Source organism: Orcinus orca, chromosome 6, assembly GCF_937001465.1.
Source record: "Orcinus orca chromosome 6, mOrcOrc1.1, whole genome shotgun sequence".
In the NCBI taxonomy this organism is placed as follows: Eukaryota; Metazoa; Chordata; class Mammalia; order Artiodactyla; family Delphinidae; genus Orcinus; species Orcinus orca.
The window spans coordinates 32,730,040-32,739,113 of record NC_064564.1 but is presented as its reverse complement, the minus strand read 5'-3'; the positions used below and the strand labels follow the sequence as shown (position 1 = coordinate 32,739,113).

At 56.5% G+C, this 9,074-nt stretch overlaps 1 protein-coding gene across 1 annotated transcript; it reads right to left on the bottom strand.

Moving 5' to 3' along the window:
- Positions 1 to 606: 606 nt before the first annotated feature.
- LOC101278226 (NUT family member 2G-like) lies at positions 607 to 8,211 on the bottom strand. Its single transcript, XM_049711851.1, has 7 exons — positions 8,118 to 8,211; positions 5,479 to 6,194; positions 4,397 to 4,525; positions 3,182 to 3,354; positions 2,441 to 2,727; positions 1,922 to 2,038; positions 607 to 1,401 (listed from the first exon to the last, which is right to left on the bottom strand). The coding sequence occupies exons 2-7, from the start codon at positions 6,171 to 6,173 to the stop codon at positions 607 to 609; spliced, it is 2,196 nt and encodes a 731-aa protein (XP_049567808.1). The 5' UTR covers positions 6,174 to 6,194; positions 8,118 to 8,211.
- Positions 8,212 to 9,074: the final 863 nt, after the last annotated feature.

The following is a 9,074-nucleotide window of genomic DNA, read 5'->3' as shown; positions in this document are numbered from 1 at the left end:
TCCATAATGACAAGGGCTGTCTCCAGGCTCCATCCTAGAAACTGGTGGGTGTCCAGAGGGCTGAAAGGCACAAAAGCAGCTCTGCCTCCCCAGAAGGTTCAGGGATGCAGAAGATGGTACAGAGGCCCCAGAAGGCCCCTAGCCAAGCAGACTTTAGAGAAGGGGATGATGAGGAGGTCCCTGGGGAAAGTGAGAGCTGTGCGTTCCCAGGGGCAGCCTGAGGAGTCCTTGTCTATGTGGAGGAAAGGTTTGGCCACCTGTAGATCCAGAGCTCCTGTGACCTCCCTCATCCTTCCTTCCTCTCTGGATCGCTCTCTGTGGAGCAGCGCAACACGAACAAGATGACAGTGGCCTGAGAGCATTTCCCACCAAGACGATCTTTATTCACAATTGATATACGTCACTCCAAAGGTCCTGCTCACACACACACCTGGCCACACCCACCTCCCCCACCTCCCTAACCCCCCACAATCCCGCACCCCCTCCCCACTCTGGTGGTCCTGCCCTCCCTCCCTTCCCCCCACATCATCCAGGGTCAGCACTGGGATGACGAGGAGGCCCTAGGCTCCCCTGGGGGCCACCCTGGAGGGCCGGCCCAGCTGTTCCCTACTGCCTGCAGTGCTTCTTCTTCTTCTTCCTTCTCCTCTCTGTGACAAACGGGTCACGATTTCTCTTTCTCGGCCGTGAGGGGCGAGCCGGCCCCAGAGCCAAGCCTGGCCTCCCAGACACCCCGAGGCCAGCCCCGAGGATGGGCAGCTTCTCAGCACGGGCTGGGCGTCCACACAGAGCCTGCTTCCTCGACTTGGGAGCGGCTGGTGGAGCTGGGCTGAGACCTCTTCTCTGAGGGGAGGGGGCGTGGGGAGTACTCCGTGCCCCCCAACCTCCAGGGGAGGCCAGGCCTGAGGCATGGGCAGGACTCTGGGACAGACTGAAAGGCCGCATTCTGTGCTGAGTGCCCACGACGAAGATCATCCCAGGGAGCTTCACCTTGTCCTCACCGGACCCGTCCCTGGGCCCTCGGGCCTCCCGAACAGGAGAGGCCTCTCTGAGAACAGACGCGTCCCTGGGTCCCCGTAGAGGGGCAGCGCGCCTTTGACCCTGGGGAGGGGAGGGCGGTCCGGCCCGGAATGGAGAGACCTCCTGACGTCCTCGAGAGGGATCGAAGCCTTTGGGCCTGCACGGGCCAGTGTCTGTTTGGATGAGCCTATGAGGAGCCTCAGAATCAAGCTCTGGTGGGCAGGCTTCATCACTGACCCCTGGATGGGGGTCTTGGTCGTGCCTCTGGGCACCTTGGCCGGCGTCGGGCTCAGAAGGACTTGAGCGCATTCCGGGTGCACCGTGACTCGGGGCTGCCCGCACACCCTCGTCCTCTTTCAAGGCCAGGAGTCGTTTCTGCACCAGCTGGTAGGAGGGAGGAGGACAGTGCGGGCTCCACACACACGTGTGAGAGGAGGAGCCCTGGGCAGTGGGACAATGGCCCTTGGGGGAAGGAGGGGACGGGGGACCCCAGGACTCGAATCCAAATACAGACACTGTGGCATTCCTGCCATCCTCCTGCACCTTATTCCCAGCTTTGTGCCCTTCCCTCTCATCCCGGCTCCCCATCCTCTCCTTCCTTTCACCCTGCACTGCACCCACCCAAGAACGGGCCCTTCCCCATGCCAAGCTTCCCAGGCAGGGGAGGGATGGACAGCGCCAGGTGGCCCTCCAGTTCTGGGGCCCTACCTCTCCCCTGTTCACTGGGGTCCCTCAATGCCCTGGTCTTCCTGGGTGTCCCTTGTCTCCCCTGTTCTACCGGGGATCCCTCCCTCCTCTGGCTCCCCTGGGTCATCTGGGTTCCCCTGTCCCCTGGATCACCTGGAGTCTCCCTCCCGTGGGGTCCCCTGGCTCCCTGAGTGTCCCTCTCCCTCCCCTGGCTCACTTCTTCCGGCGTGAGCCCTTCCTCCTGCTCCAGCTCCTCCGCTAGGGCCAAGAGATCCAGCTGTGGGTCTGGGGAAAGCAATTCTGCCAGGAATCGAGGGTGAATGACTGCCTCCACCTCAGACAGAAAGAAGAGGCTGTGAGCATCCTTGGCCAGGAGTGGCCTGTGAGACAAGAAGACCCGAAGGGAAAGTGAAAAGCAGAGACCCACCCCACTCCCCTCCACAAGGCGGGGATGCTCAGCACACACACACACACACACGCGCGCGCGCACACACACATGCACATACACAGTCACACACAAAAGAGCACATATACAGAGGCACAGACACACAAAGGCATACACACTGACAGACACAAACACGTACACACATACATCTGCGTAAACCTCCCCTAATACCAGGCTCAGGAACAAGGAGCTGAGCTTAAGTCCCAACGGCCTGAGCAGAACCCAGATCTTGGGTGCTGAGTGTTCCATGCCCTGGCATCTTGTAGACCCCAGGCTCCAGGCCTAGCCTACCTTGGTGACAAAGTCCTCCTGGGAACACAGCTTGTCAATGTAGCTCAAGAGGCCTGGGTCCGAGTAGATGCCGTCCTCTTCCTGCTTCAGCTCATTTCCGTCCTCTCCACCTTCTGCATCTGACTCGCCTGTGGCTGAGTGGACGGGCCCCACCAGCGCATTCATGATGTCCATATACTCCCTCACAGCCTCGGGGGGAATCTCCTTGGGTGCCTTGGGCTCCGGGGGCTGCTGGGACTTTGGGCGGGAGGGCTGGGCCCTGGGCCCGGACATCCTGGGAGCACAGGCTGAGGCAGAGCGGGAGGAAGGGAAGGAAGGTGAGGGACTCCCGGTCCACCTCCTGACCACCGAGCGCACATTGGGGTGAGGGCATTGTTTGTGGGACATAGATGTGGGTGTAGGGGGGTCAGGACCACCTGAAGCCTCATGCACTGTTGGAGAGGGGAGGTAAGGGGGGCATCTAGGAGAGTCACAAGTAAGGAAGTGGGGAACCTCCAATTTTCTAGGGGTCTCGCCATCAAGCCCACTTCCTAGGCAGACCTTGTGTGGGGTCCTTTGACAGGGAGGTGTGAGAGGAGTTACAAAACTGACCAAGTCAATACCCAGCAGTGACAGAGGGCAGCTGAGACCCCATGCCCCCACCCCCCGTCTCGGTGTCTGTTTTGGTTGAAAGACCAATGCCCCTGTCTTGAAGGAAAAGGATCCACATGGGGACAGTGGCCAACCCTAGGTCCCTGTTACCTGTGCCTTCAACACCAGTGGGAACCTGGGTGCCTGGCTGAAGGCCCACTTTCGGGACTGGGGGCCCCCGAGGATCCAGCTTCGGTGGGGCTGGAGGAGGCAGGTCCTGCGCGCACTGCATCCACTGCAACATCTGAATCTGCATCTCCTCCTTGGCCTCAAATTCCATGAACCTGGGGGTTGACGGAGGCACAGGCCACCCTGAGAAAAAGGCCTGGGTTCTGGAGCCCAACAAAGGCAGCCAAGAATGAGGGATTGGGAGAGGATGTACCTTGGGGCTGTCAAGGCCCTGTGAGGTGCTGTGCACAGCAGAGAGCTGCTCCTGGAACTGATACAAGATCTGGGACCCTTCCTGCCTCACCAGCACTGGAGGCCATTCAACAGCATAGACCCAGGTCGCTGAATTGAACCAGGTCAACGGGACATGTGGCTGACCCAGGGGGCACCCTCCTCATGCCCCCCGTCCCCATCCAGAACCACATGAAGGGCTGACAGCCAGAGGCTGGAACAGGCATGTGTTCCCCACAGGGGTCCTTGCCCGAATCCAGGACCCTGGGCTGGGACTGAGAGTCCTGGAACATAGACCTGGAGACAGGGCCCAGGAGAGGCTGGACGATGTGGGTGCTGAGCTCAGAGAGAGGCCTTCCTTTCCTCTGAGAGGTGCTCGTTGGTTTGCTTTTCTTTCTTAAACCAAGGGGATTACCACGGAGCAAACAACGGAAGGGCCAGAGACCCTCGGGCTGATGACAGCTAGCTACCCCAGCCTCTTCAGGGATGCCAGTGTACCCACTCAGGCCACTTTTCGTGAGGAGAGGGGGTCCCAAATCTATGTCAGTGGCCGCCAGCCACCCACCACTAAGGAAGCAGCAGGCTGGCGGGTGGAGCTCTTTCCCCGGCTCAGCCCACATGGCCGGAGTTGGACCCCAACTGGACTCACAGCGTCACCCTGCCCCATCCTGAGACCTTCATGTCAAGGCAAGGGTAGGTCAAAATCAGGGGAGGGCAGAGCTCCTGGTGGAGGAAGGACAGAAGACCCAAGCTCTGAAGGTGAGGGAGGGGTTTCTGGAGGACAGTAGGTCTTCTGGGCTGTGGGGCCCCTGTTCTGGGTGACAGCCCTTCTTTGTCCTCTCTGATGAGCATCCCCACGGCCAGACACTGCCCTCACCCACTCGCCTCACCCTCCATGCAGCCCCTGGGCCCAGGACGCTGACTCACTTTTCTGCTATCTCATAGTAGATCATCCGATCAAAGTTACTAACGCGCTGCCATTCCTGCACGGCCCTGCACAGTCCCCACTCCAGCGTCATGGTGGGCTTCAGGCGGGCCAGGGATCGAAGCACTGGGCTGTAAGACCTTGGCGTCAGTCTCCGTGCCCAGCCCAGCCCCCACCTGCCTGACCCCACCCGCCAATGTGGACCACACATCACTCAACGCAGCATGACTGAGCAACTGGAGGGTGAGAGGCAGGTGTCTGGGAGGGCAAAGACAAGCCTTCCCGGCTACTGCTGTCACCACCTCACACTCGAGGATGACCATCCACTCCCAGGCTACAGCTGGGACACTGTGCCTTGGGGAGCTCTTTTCCTCTTCAAGGCTGCCTTTTCATAAGAAAAATCACTATCATCAATGAGGCGTGGCATGTGCCAGGCCATCTGCTAACACTCCATAGATTAGCCCAAGGAGTCTTCTGCCCGGTCCTCAGAGTGAAGTGTGACTGTCCCCTTTTTACGAGGGACCAGAGGTTTAGGCTGGAATAGCCTGCCAGGCTCACAGCTCTAGTGGGAGAGAGCCCACGCCCTTAGGAGAGCTCTACCATCACCCTGTTCCTAGTGGAATTCTCCACAACAACAAAGTCGAGGCGTGCATTAAGCGCTCTCCTGGGCCCTGCACTCCTCCCCCTCCTCCAAAGTGACCTCCCCCGGCCACGTACACTCAAGTCCTGTATGAAAGGAGAAGGTACCACAGGAGAGTGTGGCATCCACTCCTTGGCTCCTCACCTTACAGCACGACCCTCTCTGACTGCAAGTCTTCAGTCCATATTACCATGAGACTCATGGAAGAGCAAGTTGGCTAGACTCTCAGGGTGGTGGGGTCAGTTGAGATGAGGCACATTTCAGTCATGATGTCATGGCCTGGCAGGCTCACCCATATGACCGACAATGTGCCTTCTCATAGCATGGACATCGCCCTCAGACCTTGCTTCCAGTATCCCTAGAAACCTAACCTGCGAGTCCATCCCCAGGTCCTCTTTATCTAAAAGCTCCGATAAGCTCATGACCCCCTGAGCGTTCACTCACATGAGAAAGCAGGAAAGAGCTTCTGCATCAGGACTCTGGGGAAGGTGTCTCCGCGCCAGTGGCTTGAGGCGCTGCCAACGTCGGAAGTTACTGTACACGCTCTGGGGGTTAGAGCAGTCACCCTGCGAGGCGTAGGGCTGGTTGGTGGCCAGACTGCCCTCCCTGGAAGTGCCATGTGGCCAAGGCCCAGAGTTCACTGGGCGAATGATGGGGACCAGCTGGGCAGCTGGTGGTGGAGCTTGAGGAGGAAAGCCTGGGGTCCAGCCTCCTTTGCCAGCCTGAGTAACTCCAACAGCTGGAGCAGTCACAATGGTCTCCATCGCAGGGTTTGTTACGAATACGGGTGCAGGACATGCAGCACTCCCGCTGAGGGCCCCTGGAGCGCTCCAGGTGAGGGGGCCCTGAGTTATGATAAAGGTCTGAATCTGGGGGCCCTCCACTGGCCTCCCTTGTGACCTGACTTGGATAGTGAGGTTGCAGGCCCCAGGGCCACTAGGTCCACAGCCACCATTAGCCACCAAAGGCGTCGTGGGGAAAGCTGGCAGCAGCTGGCTGCTGCCAGGAGGGAATGCTGGGGTGATGGGAGGTGGCAGGTGCTGCCCCCAGGGTGGCCGGTGCTGGGTGCCAGGAATGGGTGGAGGAAAGGGCACTGCCGTGAAAGTAGGCAAGGAGTCACCGGGATTCATGGTGAACATCTGTTCCCAACACTGGAGATGCTGTTGAGGCAAAGGAAAGTAGTGAATGGAGGAGGAGAATGGGCAAGTGGGACAGAGGCTTTCTGCGGCATCAGAGTGTAAATCTCCACAGGTGAGAGACACTTGGACAAGGGAAACTGCAGCGTGCAAATGTCTTCAAGTGCTTTTCATGCCCTGACCTCCAGTTGAGAATTTTTCCACTGGTGACCCCGCGCCCATCCACCAAGGCCCCTGACCCCTGCCTGCCGAGAAGAAATTGCCTCAGCAAGCACTCACTTGGAGAGCCTCCCTAAGGCGCCCCTGGCAGCTAAGCCTCACAGGCTGTCTCCCAAGGCCTGGAACTGTGTGGACATCCGCTCTGTGGGAAATACCCCTCAGCTTGCGTACTAGCAGGTAGGGACCTTCTGCAAGGTAAGTTCTAGGCACCCAAAGGCACTGTGTAAAATATTAGGGCCCCATCTCCTCCTCAGTCCTCCTTTTCCTCACGCTCAGTATAAATCCCCTCTTTCTTTCCTAGCCTCACAAAACAAGACAAAATGCTGGAAAATATCCCTCTAATGGAATCCTGATACAAACTCATAACACTGGCCCAGAATGCACCTGCATCTCAGAACAATCCACAGCAGGTACGTAACTTGGGCCAGGTCCTGCCACCCCCTCCCCAGTGCCCAGAGTCACTGTCATCACTCAGGAGTTCTGTTCCTAGGAGGTGGGGGTGGTCTGAGAAGTAGGCACGTGTCCCTTAGATTCTGTCATTTCACAGCCAGTGATGGCTGCAGAGGATTAAACAAGGGCCAGGGAATTGTTATGTTACATTGGTCGTGGGAGTATAGACCGCCTGTGGTCCTTCCCCTTCCAGCTCCCAATAATGGAAAGACAGTCTGAGAAGCAGGCATAAGCCAGTTGCCATGGCGATCAAGTTCTCTGGAACACATGTCTGTTCAGGAGAACGAGGTACACACCACGGTGCACCTAATTAACCAGAACAGGTGTCATAGGACGTTTAGTAATAACACAGATTGTCTTCCTGACCCTGGGGTACACTCCTTTCCCCTTTAAAAGAGGAAGCAGCCTTCCTAGACATTCCACCCGAAACAACCCCACTCCACATCTGTTCCCTGTCCATGAAGGAGTGACATGAAATATGAACAAACTCTTCCTCTCAAGGCAGCCTGAGGGTCCACCATGAGATACTGGACAAGATGAAGTAGGTCTGAAGTACTGCGATTCCACAAAAGGAAGAACAATTCAGAGCAACTCAGGAACCTGAGCCCTCTCTTGGCTGAAGTTACACGGTTGCCCATCCCCTGTTGAATCCAAGGCAACAGTTACCTGAACTGAGAAGGGAGCTCTGGGCTGGGAGGAGTGGACGAGGTGTGGGCTGCGGCAGCTAGAGTAACCTCCTGCCTTGCTCTCGGAGAGGACACTTCACTGCAGGTGTGGCCACACACAGCCCCATTGAATAGTTTTCTCACCAAGACCATCTCTCCCCAGGGCCCCCTGAGATACAGTAGGCTCCTGTTCAAATCCCTTTGGAAGATATGGTGAGGCAAGCTTCAGGTACCTCAGGAACATAGTACAGGTCTAGGCTTTCCTCATGACCCTCCCTGTGTCACCACCAGGACATCACACACATCCTTACACACACATTTCAGAGTGGCTTGTCTCCTTTCTAGAAAGAATCAACCTGTCTGCTGCCATCCTTTCTCCATAGCCAGGGCAATTCCTCTTGATCTACCTCCAAAGACCTCTCCTCCCCAGTGCAGTCTCAGGTTTCTTCAGGCTCCCCAGTCTCCCCAGGTGAAATGTCCTTGTGTGTCCAGTGCTCTCTTCTCCCTCTACTTCCGTCCAACTATGTGCTCACAGTGAAGTGTCACGTGTGAACCCGAAGGATGTGAAGGATGGCAGGGTCTCTGAAAACACACCCCCAGCCTATAGGCTGACCTCCTTCTGAAGCCACCCTGCAGGCTTGGGCACGGACTACTGCTGCCTGGTAGCATCAATGAGAAAAGTCACGACCAGGACCCAGAGAGCGACCTGCTTCATCAGATGGTTAGGATCCAAGTAAAGGAGGGACAAGTTTGAATCTAAACAGTAGAATGTGGGCTGAAACATTCTGCAGTGGGGGAGGGGCAGAGGCCAGGGGGTTCTGGGTAGGGTGGGGTGTGGCACCCCACTACCTGCCATGAGGGCTCTGGCAGGTAGGCAAGAACTGGAAGTTCCTTCCACCTCCCAGAGTGACAACACAATTGGCGTGTGCCTCTTTAGGCAGTTGATAAACTGTTTCTTTGATTCTCGGCACAGAGTTTGGACATGATGGTCCCTTACTTTTACTTCTTTATCCATCAACCTAGTTTTGTGTCCCTCAACACACTCTGCTTCCTACCTGGCTGTTGACTTACTTCAACAGAGACTAGACTTTCTGAACAAAATACCCAAGTGTTAGTCTGATAAATACTTGGGTATTTATGGCCACATGGAACTGAGTATTTGAAATTAGGATTGTCTCAGTCAGTTTCTGACTGCTGTATGTACATCACTCCTAAGGAAGTGGTCCTTGTGCTCCAACCAACATCCAGCAGGACCAGCCTTACTAATGACCCTTTGTGCCGGAAAGCCCCCGTCCATCAAAAAACTGTCATGCAGTCCCCATGTCCAAGACCAGAATTCACTAAATGTCTTTCTCATAGTATTCCATGGTTGTTAAAGATTTAGTTTTTTACCTTTTAAATGATTTTAGTATAATATTTTAAGCGAGCAATACCTTCTCATGGTTCAAATTTAAATTGTGCAAAATGGAATATGCAGTGGCGGATCCTCCTCCCACCTCTTTCCCCTGTCAACCCAATCCTCTTTCCTGGAGGAAACCAGTGTTATCCTTTTCATTAAAATCTTCCCAGA

Coding starts and splice junctions, on each gene's coding strand:
- LOC101278226 (XM_049711851.1), bottom strand. CDS start 6,173: ATGTTCACCATGAATCCCGGTGACTCCTTGCCTACTTTCACGGCAGTG. Junction 4,526..5,478: donor GCTCTTTCCTGCTTTCTCAT/GTGAGTGAACGC, acceptor AAGGTCTTACAG/CCCAGTGCTTCGATCCCTGG. Junction 2,728..3,181: donor CACTGGTGTTGAAGGCACAG/GTAACAGGGACC, acceptor GCTCTGCCTCAG/CCTGTGCTCCCAGGATGTCC.